Source organism: Sorex araneus, chromosome 5, assembly GCF_027595985.1.
Source record: "Sorex araneus isolate mSorAra2 chromosome 5, mSorAra2.pri, whole genome shotgun sequence".
In the NCBI taxonomy this organism is placed as follows: domain Eukaryota; kingdom Metazoa; phylum Chordata; class Mammalia; order Eulipotyphla; family Soricidae; genus Sorex; species Sorex araneus.
Window position 1 is genome coordinate 42,152,446 of NC_073306.1, and position 19,791 is coordinate 42,172,236.

Genomic DNA, 19,791 nt, shown 5'->3' on the forward strand with positions numbered 1-19,791 from the left:
GGGAGGATTGAGTAGTAGAGCATTGGTCTTGTATGGGTAAGACCAATGGTTTGCCCATGGTAGAACATTGGTCTTACATAGGTAAGCTTTTGGTCATATCCCCAGCACCACAAAAAAGGTAAATAAAAGTCATTTTAAAGGGAATATTACAGACTGCTCTGTATTATTCTGTGTGTCTTCATCTATTTTTACCTTGGTTTTAGTTTGGGGTGGGGGAGGCACCCTTGGGGAGAGGCGGTGCTCAGGGCTTACGCAGGGCTTATTCCTATCTCTATGCTCCTTGGTGAGGCATAGGGGACCATATAGAGTGTCAGATATCAAACCTGGGTTAGTTACTTTCAAGGTCAATGCCTTCCCTGCCGTACTATGTCACCATCCCTATAAAAAAATTTTAAATTCTTTAAATATTTTGTAATACTTGATGTAGGGACCTTTCAACCCAGATAAGAAAACTCCCTAGGTCAGTAATTCCAAGAGAGAATAAACTACAGCAGAGTCTCCAACAATGCTGTTTTTTTAGTGTTGTTTCTTTAGGATGAAGGGGAGAAATCATTAATTCCTGACCCAACTGGACCCCTGTCTGCGATGTTTGCCAGAGAGGGGTGTGTGGTTTTCTCCAAGGACTCTAGTCTCTTTTCATATCCCAAAGATGTGCATATGATGATTATTGCAGTGAATGAGTGAATGAATACAGATTGCTGTTTAATATTAGAAGCATCTTTGGTCTTCATTTAGGAGCTGTGTTATGCTTTTATAATCTGAAGTATGGTCTAGGCATTTAATTCTAATTTAGTTGGAATAAGCCTGTGGTAAAACTATTTTGGAAATCAATAGATTCACCCAATATCAATAGGTTTCCAGGACCCTGTGGATTTGGTTCAGGGAGAACCACTGACCTCTTCCTGGAGAGAACAGTCTAGAGGCAACTGACCAATTTCAGTGAACACCTGTTGAACCTCCCTCCCTCCTCTGCCCCAGCCCCACCTCTCCCTCATCCCTGATAGCTGGCCGTAAGGACAGTCCCTACCCTAAGACCCTCTAGGGACCAAAACAGCCTGTTCTGAATCTGCTGGACTAGCTTCCCCTGCCTCCCTGTGACCAGCCTAGCAGAGGTTCCTTCCCACACCTTCCTCCTTTCCCAGTGCAGTACTTTCCCGAGTGACCCTGCAGGCCTCTGTTCTGAGGAACTGTGTGCAGCAAATTGTTTTTTCAATGCAGATATGCTCCTGATCTGTTGGCCTCAGCATATCTGAGCAACATAATTTACACATACTGTGGAATCTGAGAACCTTCACATCTCAGTGGCTTATCTCACCAGAAGTTCCTTTCCTGCTCCGGCTGCATATTCAGAAATGGTTTGCAGGGCTCTGCTGCTGCAGCAGTGGCCAGGGAAGGAGAATATGGCAAAAGGGGCTCAGATTCCCTAGAGCCCCTCTCAGAAGCAGCATCCACTGTCCAAGGGTCCTCAGAAGAGTCCATGCCAGGTCCAGGGGAAATGTTGATGCACCATCTGTCCTGTGGGATAGGGTCCCAGGCATATCCACAGGGGCTGTTTGGAATGTAAACTAGACTAGCCTGGGAGGCAGAAACTTAGCTTTCCTAAAATAATATTGGGACATTCATGATGAGATTTGAATGATGAGGAGTTAATTGGACAAACAGCTGGAGGGGATGTGAGCAAGTGTTGTAAGAAGGAAGCTGTGTGACTGGATGGCCCATGGGAGGGAAGGGAGCCGGCAGTGAGTAGGAAGGAGAAGCGGGGAACTATTTAGTGGCTCAGCTGTTGGGTACACAGTTGCCTGGTGATGAGAAGTGACTTTTTAAATGTCTATTGTTGTTATCTGTTTGGGAGGGAGGTGTTTTGTCACACATGTAGTGCTCAGGGGCTGTTGCTGGCTCTTTGCTCAGGAATGGCTCCTGGCTGTGCTCAGGTGACACAGTGATGGGGACTAGAACCAGCAACACGCAAGGAAAATACCTTACCCCCCTGTACTATCTCTCCATTCCCTTAAAATTCATTTTGTTCTCAGTTCCAAATTCTCGCTCATTGTCCATGCTCTGGGCCATCAACCTTCTGCTTAACCAAAGAGGACTGAAGTTTCTCTTCCACACTCCAGGGCAGAGGATCTGGGGTCCCACAGGCATCCTAGGCCTCTCCAGTGATTCTGGTCTTCATCCTACAGTGGGAAGTCTCGGATGGCTTTGAAACAGGGACAGTGAGGACAGGCATATGGCCAGTTTGCAATACCTGTGTGACTCTGGGCAGGGAGACAAAAGTTGCAGATATGTTCTAGGAGAAGTGGCAAGATAATACCCCCAGATCAATGGAGGCTGAGGGCTGGCTGATGCCCATAGTCAGTCACCTGTCTGCTAAAGCTGTCCTTAGCTCATCTGAGAACCAGAGAGGAGACCAGCCACAGTGGTAAGCCCACACATCATTTTGCCATGCTTATCTAATGAGGCTGAGTCCATCCACTATTGGGAGATAGTGCTCTCCCCTCAATATGGTGTTTAGACCTGTCAGATGTGAGATGGGCAAGTCAGAAAGATGTACATGCAATGCCATGAGATCTTCTGGCATGCAGGGTCCTCGGTTTGCCTAAAAGAGACTCATTGAGAAGTAAGGACTTGGGAACACCAGGCAGGGGGCAGGGAATGATGATTCAAATATCCAGATGGGGAGAGTCAAGCATTCACACACCTCCAGCTTTAGCGCCTTTGAGGAATCCTCCATGTTAGGATCTATTTACCACGTCTGGGAAAGAGCAGAGCTTGGTAAATATCTGATTAAAGAAAATGCCTAGTAAGCTGCAATTCCCTACATTGCAAGTGATCAAACCATAATTGTTTGTTGACAGTGTACATTAGCTAGTTGCAGCCTGTGTCAATATAGAACCAAGAAATGAGGGCCTAGAAATCCTCCATGGCAGCACAAAAGTTACTCAGGGAATACAATCAACAAGTTCTACTCAGTGGAAAGAATGCCATTCCCGGGGACAACTCCTTGGAGAAGCCTAGTGAGGTGTGAGATTCTTCCAGGAAGCTATCAGTTATGGAAAGAAATTGTTCTCTCTGGATTGTCTGGGAAGGGCACCTGAGGGCATATCGTGTGAACACAGGCAAGAGGTAACTGGTTGTGAATTGGACCCACTTGGAAGTGTAGACATGGGGCCAACTGGGATGCGGTATGGGGACAGATCCAAATAAAATTTGGCCCCACTGGAGACAAATTGAATGCTCAAGGCCTATTGCAGGGATGCAATGTCATTGGTTGACAAACATTTCTGGGAGCAGAGTCAAATCAGACAGAATCCCAGGAATCGGGGTTAATGGTGCTGATACATAGTCTCTTGATAGCCAGGCCCCAGCCAGAGCTACAGATGAAGAGTGTGTGTGTGTGTGTGTGTTGTGTGTGTATGTGTGTGTGAGAGAGAGAGAGAGAGAGAGAGAGAGAGAGGTGGGGAGTAGAAGGGAGGAGGAGCCTAGTGCTTGCACACACATGACCGTGTGCATGCACACACATTGTAAGGGTTGAAATGAACAGGACACAGCTGAAGAGATGGGGCCAAGAAGTATCAACTAAAGATTCAGTCAGTCTAGGATGCCTGAATTTAGGTCAGGTTCAATGGAGAACTGCAGCCACCAGAAAATCATTGTGAGACTGTAACCCAAACATGAAAGCTTGTAACTATCTCACGGTGATTCAATAAAATTTTTAAAAATTACACTGTGAACCCCTTACATAATTAGAAAATAAAACTTTAACTTTGAAATATTGACAAACTCGCTAAAAGTTTCAAAGATACGACAGGGAAGTCTCGGATACCTTGATCCCCTTTCCCTCAGTGGGCACATCCCATGTGACATGGCTCCTACCCAAAGCAGGACATGGAAGTCAGTGCTGTTGCCACAGGTTCTGTCCCTTGCAGCTGTGTGGATTTGGGTCACTGCCACTTCCATCCAGATGCGAAACTGTTCATGGCTGCAAAAAGCCCCCTTCTACTTCTTCTCAGTCACCCACCTCCACTTATTTCCCTTGCCATTCCTTAACCCTTGGCACCGTCTAATCTTTTGTCTTTTCCTTTAATGTCACTTCAAAAATACTATATAAATGGAACAGTCTGCTAGGTCATCTTTTATGTTAGGCTTATTAAATTTTAGCCCTCCAACTAATGCCTGGAGACCCACCCAGCTTGCTCAGGTATCATAGTCTCCTTCTGTTCACTCCTGAACCTCAGTTTGTTTCATCATCCATCTATTGTAGAACATCTTGGTTGCTTCCACTTTGGGGTTGTTACCAAAAAATAACAAAATGAGAAGAAACAATATGAGCAATCCTGTATAGCCTTTGTGTGCACTGTTTTCATTTCTCTGGGACAGGTGCCCAGGGATGTGATCACTGAGTTTTATGATCCATGTATGCATCATAGTTATTATTCTCATTTTTCCCCTTTGAGCCTCACAAATGGCCCACAGGCCCTCTTTAGGGATTCTCAACCATCCAGGCCGGACAGAATCTAAAGATGCTACAAAGCTGCTTTGATTCTGTGGTACCTGGGATTATCCAGGCCACACCTGACAATGCTTTGGGGAGCATGTAGTGCCAGGGCTGGAGCCAGGGTTGGGTGCATGTCTTACATACACCTTAACCCTGGCATTCTCTCCCCAAACCCAAAATAGACATTCCTAAAAAGGGAACTGGCAAAATATTTTCCTGAGTGTCTGTGTCATGTTACGTCACTCTAAAAATCTACGGGATATCTATTTACTCTGCATCTTCATCAACATTTGTTTTTGTCACAAATTTTATTCCACCTGTTCTAATAAGTATGCACTAATATCTCATATCTCATCATCATGATCTTAATTTTTATTTCACTAATGGCTTTGAATATTGAACCATTTACATAGCTTATTTGCCATCCACATATCCTCTGTAGTGAAATGCTTCCATGCCTCTTGTCAACTTTCCAATTATCCAGTAATTATCCAATGTTCGATCTATACCTTATTTTCAATCTTAGAGAAGGAGCATTCAGTCTTTTGTCACCAGGAGGGATGTGATCTATAATATTTTTGTATGCTCTTTGTCAAGTCAAGAAGTTTTGCTTTATTCTTAGTTTCTGCTTGTTAATCAGGAATGACTTTTAAATTTTATCAAGTACTTTTTCTGCATTAATTCACATGATCATGCGACTTTTCTTCTTTTGACCTGTTATTATGAAAAGTGACACTGATTGATTTGAAATGTTGACCCAGACTTGAATCTCTAGACTTAACCCCGCTTTTTTGGAGTGTCTAGTTATTTTTATATCTTGCTGAAATCTCTTGGCTAATATTTCATCAAGGGTTTTCGATTTAATACACTGTGGAATACTGGTCATTCATTTTCTTTTTTGTACCATCTCTGTTTTTTGTCTCAGGGTAATACTGACGTTCTAAATGAGTCAACAAGTATTCCTTTCACTTCATTTTATTTAATAGATATATAGAATTGGTTTTAGTTCTTCTTTATGCCTTTTTGTGGAATTCCCTGGTGAAACTATCTAAGGCTGCATATTTCCTTGGAGTTATTTTTAAAATATTATTCTCCATTAATAGTAATAGAGCAGTTTAAATGATCTAAGGCTTATTGGGAAAGATATGGTAGTTTTTGTACTTTTCAAAGAAGTGGCCCATTTAAGCTAATGTGTGAAATGTACACATACAATTTATAGAATTTCCTGAACAGTCTTTTGGCAACCATACAATATTTCTTTCCTAATCCTTCCCAACCCTGGATATTTGTCAATCTGAGAATTAAGAAATGAGCAGTGGGCCAGAGAGATATAACAAGGGGTAAATCTCTTGCCTTGAGCACAGCCAACCCCAGTTCAATCCAAGGCACTGCATATGGTCCCTTAAACACCATCAGGGGTGATGCCTACGCACAGAGCCAGGAGTAAATCCTTGAGCACAGCTGGTTGTGGCCCAACCTCATTCTACAGAAAAGAGGCTTGTATTTAATTTTTGTGATTTTGGTATTAAGTGGATTGTCTTTATGTTTTTATCCTTTGCCCTTTCCCTCTATGTGTTTATCATTTTCATATTGATTTTCAAGTGTTCTTTATAGATTGTGAATACTTAGCCTCTTCCTGTCATGTGTATTATACTTAACCTTCTCTTTTGCATTTTCTCTTTATCTTTGAAAAAACATTTTTCTTGCTTCTCATACACGCTTTTGATTTTCATGGAATAAAGGCAATCAATATGTTCCTTTAAAGCCTCTAGGGTTTCATGCTGTATCCATCAGTGTTCAATCAATTTCAAGAGAGAGAACGCAAATCAAACTAGCTTGAGCAAAAGAAACAAAAAGGGAAAGAAGGAGACATGCAAACAGCAAGAATGTTGGCTTGCATAACCGGGAACTGCAGAGATAGATCACTCTGCTTGGCTGGATTAAAGATCTCAACAATATATCATCAGGCCTCTGTCTCTCTTCTCACTGTTCAGCTCTGTTTAAATCTATGTGGGATATCGTTTTTGCTAAAGTAGATAGACTCTATATAATGATAAAGAGGCTGCTGGAAGTCTCAGGCTTACATGATAATGATTTAGAGTCCCAAAATGAAAGATTCCCGGAAGGATCCAGGATGATCCTATCAGGGTCCTATGCCCTCTTCCCTCTTTTCCATTAAACCCATAAAGATAAGAGAGAAGTCATTGGTCATTTGCCCAGTCTTAAGTCTACAGCACAGATGAGGTGCCTATCAGAATGCAGTGACCACTCCGTAGAAGAATAATGGGTAGGTTGAAGCCAAAGGAGTCTTCTAGACCTGTCAGATTTGTGAAGATATTCCCAACATAAGAGGACAACAACAACAATAAGACAAATTAAAAAAAAAACATAGTTTTCTTCCATTCAAGATATATAGTTTCATTATTTCACTGATTTGGAGGCCATGTGAGAATCTGAAGGAGCTATAGATAAAAAGCTGGAGTGGGGAAGGAAGTGATGCAAAGTAGGGTCCATCACTGGGGGTATCTTGTACCTGAAGACAAGATGACCTTATGGCATAATTCGATGAACTTTTTCATCATCTGATCTCTTTTCTTTCTCACTTCCTTGAGTTTCTGCTGAGTTCATAGGAGTCCTCTGGGTCAGGATGGTGGGAGGCAGGCCTTCATCTAGCACTGGACTTCTCACAGTGAATTTGAGCAGTGGGCTCATGCCTTGTGTGTTGTGAACCCTGGTTCGGTCCTTGCGACCATAGAACTATCTCCAGGGATAACCCCAAGAGCCCTACCCCACCCCAGCATGTCCAGGTTACCCTGGTAATCCCCGGCACTGCAGAGCAGAGCCTAGAAAAGCACCATAGCCTTGGGCGTGTGTGTTGAACTGTTGGCTCGCCTGGCCAGAACCCCTGTGCAGGGCCCCTTATGCCTCTTGAGGATTGCCTCTGAAACCCCTCTCCCCAAACTAAAATACTAATAAGGGTGAGATAAAGATGAAGATAAACCTTGAATTCCTGCTCAGAGATCTGCAGTTTGGTGTAAGACTGGGGAAAAAGTGCCAGGACACTGACCACATCATTGCTGCCTGTGGGTATAGGGAGGCCACCTATGGGCCACTTGACTGGACGCCCAGAGTGGACAGATTCCTCCCTACAACATACCCCCAAGTGCTCAGTAAAAGCTTTATTCATTGGTCTTTTTAACAGCAGGAGAAACTTTATAAAACTAATTCTCTTAGAGGTTGGAGAGAGAGAGAGAGAGAGAGGGAGAGCTCAGTGTACTGCTTTGCGTACAGGAGACCCAGCTTAGGTTCCGGCAAGACCCAGGTTAGATCTCTGGCACCACATACCATCCCCCAATAACCAGCACTGCTGGGAGCGATTCCCTCCCCTCCATTTCCCCAGCTTCTACCCTACCCCTGAGCACATAACCAAGAGTATCCTCCCAGCCCCCCGAGCACAGCACGGTCAGGCTCCCAATCCCAAAATTTATTCCTGTGAGCTGGAAGTATCTCAGGTTTAACTATTCCTTTCCTCTTACCTGCTTCTTTTCCTTCATTCAATTTGTCGAGGGAAAGATCAAGCATTTTAATATTAAAAGCACACACGGTATGATCCCATTTGTACAGAATTTTCTTGACTATGATCCTATCTATTGATCCTTCCATCACTTGGCATGTCAACTGCCAAGAATGATTATTTCTAGATTGCTGTGGGTTTATATTTTTTGTTTTCATCATTAAAAAAATAATAACCACTTATCATTTTCTGTATAAGCAATAGATATTCATCTGAAAGAGAAATTCTATGAAAAGAGTCTTCCACTTTCTGCTATTTAGAGCTGGAGATATCATCCCTGTCCCTGGTATGTGAATAAATGTTGTCAATTGGTGTTTGTTAGCTTTAAATTTCTGAGCCTCCAAGGAGCTCAGCCAGAAAGGGGAGAGAAGGGAGAAGAGATGAGAAGAAAAGCAAAGAGAAAGACATGGATAAAGAGGGTTTCCTGGTCAGCAATCATCCATGACAGGGAGATCCCCTCTCCCCTACATCCCGTGCAGCCTTTAGCAGGCAGAGCACTGCTGGCTCCTGCACTGAAGGTTGCTGTGGTTTGAACCCTGGGCATTGCCTGGTGTTCAGTTTCCTTCACACACCCAGTTCTGTGTTGCACCCCAGCAGGCTCTCAGTTAGTGGTTAAGGTATGCGCCATCCCCAAGGGGTTCATGCTCCCTAAAATATGCCTCTTTGTCTTTCAGACTCACAGGCTTTCAGCTGCCAGCCACCATCGTCAGCGCTGCCACCACACTGTCTCTGCGCCTCATCAGTGACTATGCGGTCAGTGCTCAGGGCTTCCATGCCAGCTATGAAGGTAGGTGCCCCAGCCCAGCCTGACCTGGAAGGTGGGGGGGTCACGGCCCTCAGGGCAGTGCTCTGTGGTGGGGAGGGCTTCCTCAGCTTCAGAGCCTAACGAGGTGGGCTACTAACCAGTAACTCAGTTACTTCAATGGCCCCGGCTGTGCTTCCAGGAAACAGAATTGAAATTGGAGTTTAGCTGCAACAGTGTGTCCCGAGGGTCTGGTAATATCTACTGCTTTGTGCCCTTAACTAGGTTTTGTTGTGTTTTTATTTTTTTTTAATTCTGTTTTCTATTGCGCTTAATTGCATAAGGTACCTCAGCTTGGTTTTGGAAACAAGAGAGATATAAGCCCTAAGTAAAAGGAAGAAAATAAGTAGCTGCGGAAAAAAAATCCACTCAATATAGTGACTGCAAAGAGTCCGTTTTATATCATTTGGAGGACAATGAATTTTTTTCTTAATAGCATGGATTAGGATTTCTTGGTTTGAGTTATGCAAATTACTTCCACTTCCCTTGGTCTGTTTAAATGTGGTGTTGGCATTCAAATTAACACTAATATCTTCAGATTATACACTATTATTATTATTAACTTTATTATGTTAGTTCAGAAGGTGGTACTTCTAGATCTCTGTCATTTCCCTGTGAAATTTACATCTCATTAATAGGTAATTATGCTGCTCTTGGCTAAGACCCACACTGCTATTTTGTGTTGAGATCATTAGTAGGCATATTTTAAGACTGTTAATGATAATTAATAACAGTAATGACATAACACCCTCGTAAAGCATGCCAGTTACCCAAAAGCCTTCTTTTCCTTGCCTCCGGAACTCACAGAAGTGGTATTGCTAGAATGAAGCTACAGCAATATGTATAGTTCATAAACTCCATCTCTGTCTTAGCTGGCCTGCACCTGCCAGGCACGAAGGCAAGGCCAGACTCCTAGAACAAAGTGTCTGGGGGAGGGGTGGAGACACATTTTAATGTTTATACTTGAGTACCAGAGGGCTCCTGACAAGGTCTCAGTCATTGTTTTGGTTGTCCAGGAATTTTTTTGGAGCCACATCCAGTAGTGTTCAGAGCTTACTGTGGTTCTGAGCTCAAGGATCACTCTTAGTGGGACTCAGGGGACCATACAGGGTGTCAGGGATCAAACCTGGGTTGGTCCTACATGCTGTAATATCTCCCTGGCCTCAATCTCAGTACTTTTAAACCAAAGTTTCTGAGAAGTCTCCAGGCACAAACCACCTGGCTTGACCTGTGGCTTTCTGACTTCATTCTGCATTGCTTTTGTGCCGGGTTCTGGGCGTACCCCATCACTTCTACCCAAGGCTCCTGAAAAGACTCACCTGGCTCTCAAGTGAGGGCCCCTGAAATTGCCCGATTTCTTTTCAAAAACAATTCATTCCTTGCCATTAAGTTCCCCTGTTCTCTCAAAATAGAGTCTTTTGGTGAAAGCTTTCACAAGCCGAAATGGCCTCAAGTGAAGAAGCAATGACTCATAATTCTGATGGGAAAATGTTGAGCATGCCCAGACCAAAAACATCACCTACCTAATCATACCCTAAAATAGCCATAGTACAGAGCAAACGGAGGCATAATGCGATACAAAGAGAGGCTGAGGAAAGCTGTTCTTGAGAAGGAGCTAGGTGGGGACACTCTCATTGCAGCTGTCCTCACAGATGAAGGAAAGCTCTGCTCTGTGTCTTCTGTGGTAAAGCCCACTACTTCTCTGGGCTTCTTTCCTTTCATTGGGGGTGGTTTTCGAGGCTTAGTCCTCTCTCTCTCTATACTTAGGGATCACTCCTGGCAGTGCTAGGGGGACCATATATGGTGCTAGGGATTATACCCAGGTTGGCTGCCTGTAAAGCAAATGCCTTAACCTCTGTACTGTCTCTCCTCTGTCGTATCTCTGTACACTCTCTGCACTTCTTTTGGTTACCCTAGAAGAGTCCAGATATAGGTCTTGTGTAAAAGCAAAATGAGGTCATGCAAACTTCTGAAAAGCAAGGCCACCTATAGCTGTGTTCTGTAGTTGTGTTCTATAGTCGTGTCCATCCTGCTGCATTGCCATTCTAAACTTGGGCCCTGATCCCAACTCAATTCTCTCCAAGTCTGATCCACAACCTCTTTTTTTTTTTGCTTTTTGGGTCACACCCAGCGATGCACAGGGGTTACTCCTGGCTCTGCGCTCAGGAATTACTCCTGTCAGTGCTCAGGGGACCATATGGGATGATGGAAATTGAACCCAGGTCAGCCATGTGCAAGGCAAATGCCCTATCCTCTGTGCTATTGCTCCAGCCCCCACAAACTTATAATTAAGAGAAGCATGGAAAGTATCATGTTGAGTGAAATGAGTCAGAAAAAAAGAAACAGACATAGAAAGATAGCACTCATATGTGGAATGTAAAGTAGCAGAATGGGAGACTAACACCCAAGAGTAGTAGAGATAAGAACCAGGAGGTCTGCCCCACAGCTTGGAAACTGGCCTCACATGCTGGGGGAAAAGGCATCAGAGATAGAGAAGGGAACACCTAGTAGAAAATGTCGGGAGGACCCACTAAGGTTGAAAGCTGCGTGCCAAAAGTAGACTATAGACCGAACATGATGGCCACTTAATACCTCTATTGCAAACTACAACATCCAACAGGAGAGAGAACAAAAGGAATACCCTGCCACAGAGGCAGGGTGGGGGAGTGGGGGTGGGGGTGGTGGGAGGGATACTGGGAACACTGGTGGAGGAGAATGGGCACTGGTGGAGCAATGTAAACGAAATGCAAACATGAAAGTTCATAAGTTTGTAACTGTACCTCACGGTGATTCACTAATAAAAATTAAAACAAAAATAAAGAAAAAGAGAAGCCTCATCCAGTCTCCTCTGGAGCCTAGTTTCTGATGCAGTCCTTTGAACTTGGGGACATGGGGTGTGTTTGGGGTGGGAGGAAATACATCAGGACCCTAGACGTCATGCCTGCAGAAAATCTGGAAAGGGTTGACAGGCACATGACTCAACTGGGCCCTTGCAATGTCCTTAATCCAAAGTCCTTGTGGATATTGGCCTGAAGCCTGGGGAAATTGTTGTGTTCCTCCTGACCACACGCTCCTGCTGTAGAACCACACGAGCACCGTCTCCATCAGGAGGGGCAGATCTGAGAGTGTATCCACAGTGTGCTCTAAATCAGAAGCTCCCGCATGGAATTCAGAGGCAGGCTTTCTAGATGAATGAACATCAGAGGTCTGCTCACTGTAACATGAGAGGAAAAATTAAGAATATATAAGGCTATTTGTATATTTACTTGAGACACAATCTAAAACAACTCAGCTAAATCCAGCCCATGCTTGCTTATATATAAAGTTTTATTGGAACACTGCCCAGCACATTTGTTGACATTGTGCCTGCGCCTGCTCGCATGCACTACAGCTTTGAGCTGAGTTACTGCCTCGGAGACCATATGAGACTCCAAAGCCTAAAACATTTCCTCTCTGGCCCTTTAGAGGAAACGTTTACTGACCTGTAGTCTAGTGCACACGGCGTACTACGGTCACGTGTATTTTAGCATTAAATTAGTAGCAGTGAAGTTAAGGTTAGGATCCCTGACTCAGAGGCACGGGTTTGATATCAAATGTTCAGTGGTCATCTGTGACTTGTGTCTCTCACGCTGGAGAACATGGACATAGGTGTGTCTACTGGTTACAGAAAGCCCTACGGGACAGGGCTAAACTAGAGCATCTGTCAGATTCGCAAAGGGTCTGTGATTCGCATGAGGAGAAAGACACCATTCAGAGAGAGGCCCATGTGTCCCTCATCTCACCTTTCTGGTCCAGTTTGGACCGGCGAGGACTCAGCATCCAGAGCAGAAGGACAGGACATCACACCCGGTGTCGGGTCTCCAGGCTACTGGTGCTGAGATGAGCGAATCCTGCAGGGCCTGTACACTGCGGTTCTGGAGCTGAGTCCCCATGCAGCCCCCTGTGCAGTGTGGGAGGCTGCTGTCAGGGCCGCAGGCAGGGCTGTGCTCTGGGTCTCTGTCTCGGTCAGGCAGTGATGCCGTGGCCCAATCTATTTGGTCCGAGTTAAAGCTGGGACCAGGGGAGAAATGGTGCCACTGGTGGTGTGAGAGTCGTGATGCTGCCTTCTAGAACACCTGAGGAGGAGGGGTGTGGCGGGAGGGTAGGGGGGAGCCAGGAACAGCCCAGCTGGCATTGAAGCCGGAGACTCCTGCACCTCCATGCACAGCCTGAGCGCTTTCTATGATTGGGCTTATCAACAGAGCCAGCTAATCCCCTGTTTGGGGATTGGCTGATGAACACCAATGTAACTGACTCACGGGGTGACCTTGCGCAGATTCTCCTCAACTCCCTAGGTCTTGCTGTAAGGAGGGAGGAGGAGACAAGGGGATTAGAAAGATTGGGTGTGTGGGGGGGAGGTTGATCCTTCATCGTCCGTGCAAGCCCACTGGAGTCATTCTTACAGCCAGTGCACAAATAGCCCCCATCAAGGAGGGCTCTATCCCAGCCCCAGCCCCTTTACAGCCTCCTTCTAGGATTTCAAACGGATGCCAGTGCCCCGCTCTGGGCAGCTCCCATGGGCTGACATGCTGATGCTCCGGGAAGTCGACTATCAAAGCGGGTTTGATCCTCCTTCACCCCGACTGCAGCAGCAAGTGAGAAACGCAGATAAGGAAGGGAGCACGGCTTCGGACACAGCAGAAAGGTGAAGGCAGGTGAAGAGTGGCAGCTCACAGCTGCTGCCACTTTCAGGAAAAGATCAAAAAGGCCAGTCGTCAACCTGAGATGCTGGGAGATGCTTGATTTGTAATCCCCAGGGACAGGCGCGTGGGCAGCAGCCGCCCTGGACAGGAGAGAAGGGGATCAGTGAGCATTCAGGCTGACTCTCTGCCAGGCACTTTACATCCATTATCTCATTTAATCCCCATGACAGCCTGGGGCAGAGGTGCTATCTCCATCAGACAGATGCAGAGCTGGGACTGGGGGTTTTATGCTCAGCTTAAGGCCACTTGAGGGCCAGGAGTTAGAAGGCGCAGTTCTGCCAGGGAGGACTTTATGTCTCTCCTGCACCGCCCTCCCTGTGCGAGAATGTGGGGCCGATGCCACTTCTCAGGCAGGCTACAGGAGGCCAAATCTGCTGCTGGGAACACCCAAGAAGCCTGACTTGATATCAGCTCCCCTTCAGAACTAAGAAGGGAGAGCAGTGGGGGAGCTATGCCCACACGGCACCCACCAACTCCCACCCAGAGGAATCCCAGCACTTTTCAGCGAGGGTTGCTTGGAGATAAAATACTGAATGCTCTGCGGACTTGACTTTCCAATTATTCAAAAGTTTGAAATGGGAGTTTTGGTGCATCTCCCCATTGTTTTCTGGAAGCTACCTTTACTGTGAAATCGATCCATTGTTTGTCTGAAATTCAGATTTCAGGGAGCAGCCTGTATTTGTGTTTGCGGGAACCCAGGGGTCCCATTTTCAGCACTAGGGCCTCAGAAGCCCTCTCCCCCTCCACCTTCTCCTGCACCTCCCACTTCTCTGCTCTGCCCGCCATGGAGGGCCTCCCTACCTCTGCCTTGTACACACTTTGACACACAGAAGAAAGCGGATGCAGCTGGTAGGTGCTGGGGATGCAGTGCTGGGGCCTGGTGATCGAGGCAGCGATCTTTTGGGCTATTAACATTAGCTTTGTCCTTCCTAATGACGATCAGGGGCAGCCTCATTGTGGTTTGCACATACTACAGTTACTTAACCAGTCACCTCTGGTGCCATTTGGGCAAAGAACATCCCTGTACAGACAGTGGAAGTCCTCATCTAATTATCTCCGATGAAGGGATTCCTGGAAGTACAATGGCGGGGTCAGAGAGTGTATAGATTTTACTTGGTGAGAACTAATTCCCCAGTGTCTTTAGAAAGGTTGTCCTGATTTCTATCTCTCCCCATTCCTCTCCCCACCCCTCGCCCCACCCTACTTAAACTGCATATTGGTGAGTTTCAAATCAGTTCCATTGATTAAAATGGGTGAATAATGAAATTCTGCTTGCTGTTATAATTTGCATGACTTTGATGATAGGGAAGGCTGGGTACCTGTCACTACTGACTGGTTCGTCATGTATCATTTTATAAATTGCCCTTTCGGGTCTACATCTACTTTTTCTTGGAGTGTTAGTATTTTTTTAAATTTCTTTCTTTTTGCATGGTTTTGTCTATTAAGGATATTAACATGCTTTCCCTTTTGATGTATGGCATGTTTTGGAGTTTCTATTCATCAAGTTTGGTATTTAAATTTTTTCTTCTGTGGTCCTTCTTGGGTGACATGCTTGGAAAAGCCTTTTCCAGGTGAGAATGAGGTCCATCTGATTCTTGGAGAGCTTTATTTTTTTTCTCACTTTTTGGGTCACATCCAGCATTGCACAGGGCTTACTCCTGACTCTGCACTCAGGCATTACTCCCAGTGGTGCTCAGGGGACCATATGGGATGCTGGGAATCGAACCCGTGTCGGCCGCGTGCAAGGCAAACACCCTACCCGCTGTGCTATCACTCCAGCCCCTAGAACTTAAATTTTGCAATTCCCTGTTAAACTCTGCCAGATTCAGTTGTGCTTTTTTTTTTTTAACTTAATCCACCAACTCTAAAGTTCCTTCTCATCCTGCCTCTTTGTTTTTTTTTTGTTGTTGTTGTTGTTGTTCTGTTTTGTATGGGGCTACATCTGGTGGCTCGGGGTTTATACTCCTGACCTTGAACTTAGGGATCACTCCTGGCAGTGCTCAAGGGGTCATATGAGATACTGGGGATTGAATCCCAGCTGGCCACATGCAAGACAAGCACCCTGCCTACTGTACTATCTCTCCAGCCCCTTCTGTCTCTTTTTAACGGACAGTTGGTTCTTCCTTCCCTGATGTGTCTCTCTCTGGTATTTCTATTATTCCCACCATTTGGATGTCATTTCTCCCACCCTCGCCTCCAGGGTTCTCACCTTTACTCACACAAATCACAGAGATCTTATGACACAGTTGATATGTGACCAGCAGATAAACAGGAATCATAAGCTGCTCTGAGATGTCAATTATATAAATGCCTGGGTGGGTTTTTAATGCTTAGTGCTGGTTGCCACTTTGTGTGTTAGCAGCCTTAATCTTGAGCTGTCACTAACAGCTCTGGAAGCAGCACCCACCTCCATAAAGTTCTGGGTCACAGTCTATTAGATTGTTTAATATCTTGGTCTCAAAGCAGGTATTTCTACTTAACTTAATCTATGATCTTAGGAGTTCGCTGTTCAGACATAGGCAGCCTCTTAAAAGAATGAGACCTATTGGCTTCTACTTATTATCTTTATGCTCAATCTAGAAAAGGGTTGAGGGATGCCTGTGGGTGCTGAAACCCTGGTAACCATAAGGAGAAAAGAGAGTACAGTGGTAGAGACTGTGTATTCTGTGTTCAGAGATCAGAAATCAGATCCTATAGGATTGAGTGACTTTGGGCAAATATTTCATTCCTCCCACTCTGGCCTCAGCAAGTTTGAAATCTGGTTAAGAAACTGCCTTCAAAGAACTGTCATGACAATTAAAGACGAAAACGAATGTGTACTTGGCACGAGGGGCTCGGGGCACAGCGTGGCGACTGGTCAGTGCTGGAGAAATGTCAGCTCATTAATGAAGTCACCCTCATCTTAGAGGGGCTTGCCTGAAGTCACTTCAGGATGGAAGACAAGACATATCAATTCCACAGGTCGTAACCCCAGCTCCTTTCCACCCACTTCTGAATTTGCATAAAATTCTCAAGCCAGTGATTCATGCTGAGCCTAGTCCTACCAACAGAACAGACTATGGCTTCTCAGGGGAGGAAATTTCAGCCAGGCCAGGAGAGTCATCTTTAAATGGGCGCTTCTCCTTGTATCACAGATTGATTTTAAGCCACTGGTATAGGTTCCAAGTCCAGGAGGCCCTTGATATGGGGGTCCATAGATTTAAAAGTGTGCCCCTTTGAGCAGCAATCCCTCCTACCTAGACCAGCAGCACAAAGAACCTTTTCTATTATTCTCTTACCCAGAAACCCACTCAGGAACCCCCTAGCCTGCTGGGTGCACTGAGCCCAGAGTGACAGGCTCCCCCATGAAGTCAGTGACAGATTCTTTCACAAGGTGTTCCTTGAGCACCTACTCTGTGCTGTCCCCTACTTTTCCCCGGAGAACTGCTGCTTCCCAATAATGACTTGTCATTTCTATCCCCCTTCTCCAACCCAGCCCCCAGCCCCCCACTCTCATGTGTCTCTTCCGCTATGTTTTTGCCACCTGCGGCCGCTCTGGGATCCACACCTGGGGTTGGCAGGATCAGAACGTTGCATCTGGGAGGGTTGGTGGACGGAGGGAGCTGGTGCCCGCTGGGGGCGGCAGGGCAGGAGGCGGCTGGGAATAAAGTGCTTTCGTGGCTTTTGTAGAGGGGAGCAGGGCTGGAGGTGATCATGTCGCTGTGCACGCAAGAAAATTGGGGCCTAGAAATGGACCCTCCTGATTTTAGTCCTTCCTGTAATTAGACCTGCTGATTCCCCTCTCTCAGTCTCGGCCTCTCAGACAATTTCCTCATTCTGAAACGGTTCCCCAATTGTGGGACATTATGCAGGCATTTCAAAATTGGGCTAATGGAAGCTATTCCATATATATACATGCATATATATATTTATATATTTGCAATTTGCACCATTCAGGTCACTCTGAGCCAGAACGGCAAGCCTGGAAGGCCACCTCTCAGGTGGAAGGTGATACATGTCCATTTCCTGTGCCCGGGAGGAATGTGCTTCCTGAGTGAACCCACTCCGTTTCACTTGGCTCTGCCTTGGGAGTTGGCGAACATTCCTTTTAATCAGTACTGTAGAGTAGAAAATTAAATACATAGGGATGTGACATTTGAGACAAATTGGGCAGCACTTCTCAATAAGTGGGGAATCAGGATGAATTTCACATCACGTCGTCAATAAGCCCACAAACAGTTCATCATGCACAGAGGTTCTTTGCCCTGCAGAGGAAGAGTATGGTCATGGCCCGAAGACACTATCAACCAAACACTCATCCCCAACCCTTTGCGTGTCTGGATGTCAAATGAACTGGGAATGTAGGAGAGGAGCCTTTCTGGGGAGAGGGTGCTGTATTTGGGCAAGGTATCCAGCCAGCCTCTGGCCTTCTCTGTTCCTGTTCACGCAATGAACAGTCACTGTCCATGGCTCTCTGCCAGCTGCCAAGCTAGGCTTTGAAGATACAAGAATGGATAATTGGCCCTTGCCTTCTGGAGTGAGCACTGAGTGCGGAAGCCTGAAGTGGTTAGGGAGGGATGAAAAGACCATAGGAATGAGAAGACCAGAGAACGGGGTCAGAGTGAGCTAAACTCTGACTCTGGCTCGCTGCAAGCGACTGGATTGGTCTGCCAACCTCCCCCAGCTGATTTTTGGTAAGACCTTTCACAAAGGGCTGTAATGAGAACAGAGAGAATTCGTGCAAAGGAAATGCTCGGCACTGCGGCACAAGTCAGTAAATACCAAACTCTCCCTCTACCACGTGGAGAAAATTTCTCTCATACAGGTTGGCTTTATGAAGATTAAATTGGTGTCTCTGTGGTGTCCCTGCTGTGGGGACCCTGGATAAGGAAGGGGCCGGGGGATGATCTTTTCAGTAGGATACTGAAATGAGTGACAAGGCCTTGAAAGCACCTACCATGGCATTTGGCACACGGTAAGCACCCAGTAAAAGGAAGCTATTACAATAGAACATGGCATTTTTTGTAGGAGCGAAAAAAACTTATTCTGTCTCCTGGCAAAACTGTTGACCAAGCCTATGGCTCTCTAAGAACAAAGACTACCAGGTACCTTTTGTTTCTTGTTCCAGTGATACCTTACCTGGGAATGCCATGGCACTCGGTTGGGGCTTTGCAATTAGGGTTCGTGTTTGACTTTCCTAACCTAGGTCCCTGCCTGGCCAGAGAGGGCTTTTCTACCAGTGAGCACATGTGGACACCCTGAGGGCATAGGCTAGTGAGCCCATGGCTCCATAGGTAGCCTATATAAATTGATGTTAGTTCTCCCAAATGCTCTGAGCACTTTTTTTGCAGTACTCCATCTTGTACCATAGCCTTTCTCCTAGAAGCCACTCATTATCCAATAAAAGAGCAGAGGATTGTTCGATTTATTAGATGCAAGCATCCTGGGGAGATTTCACTTAATTAAAACGCTCTAATTGCTTGGCCGATGGAGTGCAGACTCCATTCCTGACCATCAGAGCTCTGGGCAGCAGCCTAGCCTGCACCCCATCCCTCCCCACTGGGTGCGCTGGGCTTTGTCTAGCCTTTGTCGACACTGCAGGCGTCTCCTCTCTCCTTCCTGTTCTTGTTTCCCTGAACTCTCTGCCTGAATCCAGCGGCCCTGGTGCAGGATACTCCTGGAGCTCCCCTCTTTGCTGTGCCTACATTTTGCATCTCACACATGTATGCATGGTGTATTTCCTGTAACCTGTCTGTTCCACTTCTGGGTGCACTTCCGGACAGTGGGACCTCACAACAGAGCACTGGGACTACAAGTTCAGAGCCTGGAGGAAGTATCTGTTCCCAGCACAACCCGTTAGTAGCCAGCATGGGACTCTGCACAGGACATTTAGCCTCCTCCACTGACCTCCCCTGTGATGAAAGGACAAAGTCAATAATAATCCCAGCCCTTTGGGATTGTCACTGGGAACAAATAAAGCAGTCAGGTCAAGGGTCTGGCATGGAAGGAACAAGCAGGCACTCCCTAAGCCGAAACCAGCCCCCTGCTTCCTGCATGTCTGTCCCCAGGTCATGGACATCATGGTGGATGCTCAGTAAATTATGGCACCTCTTGTATTGCTGTGCCTTGCTTTATGACACCCCCCGGGATAGTATATTTTTTACAGACCGAAGTGGTGTGGCAGCCCTGGGTCAAA

The 19,791-nt window shown here is 46.0% G+C and overlaps 1 protein-coding gene across 1 annotated transcript in view; it reads left to right on the forward strand.

The window, feature by feature from the left end:
* Window positions 1-19,791, forward strand: part of CSMD2 (CUB and Sushi multiple domains 2) — a 608,999-nt gene that overhangs the window by 106,648 nt on the left and 482,560 nt on the right. The window contains exon 3 of the mRNA XM_055138092.1: window positions 8,747-8,859. Coding sequence (XP_054994067.1) covers window positions 8,747-8,859 — 113 coding nt within the window. The remainder of the gene's footprint in view (window positions 1-8,746; window positions 8,860-19,791) is intronic.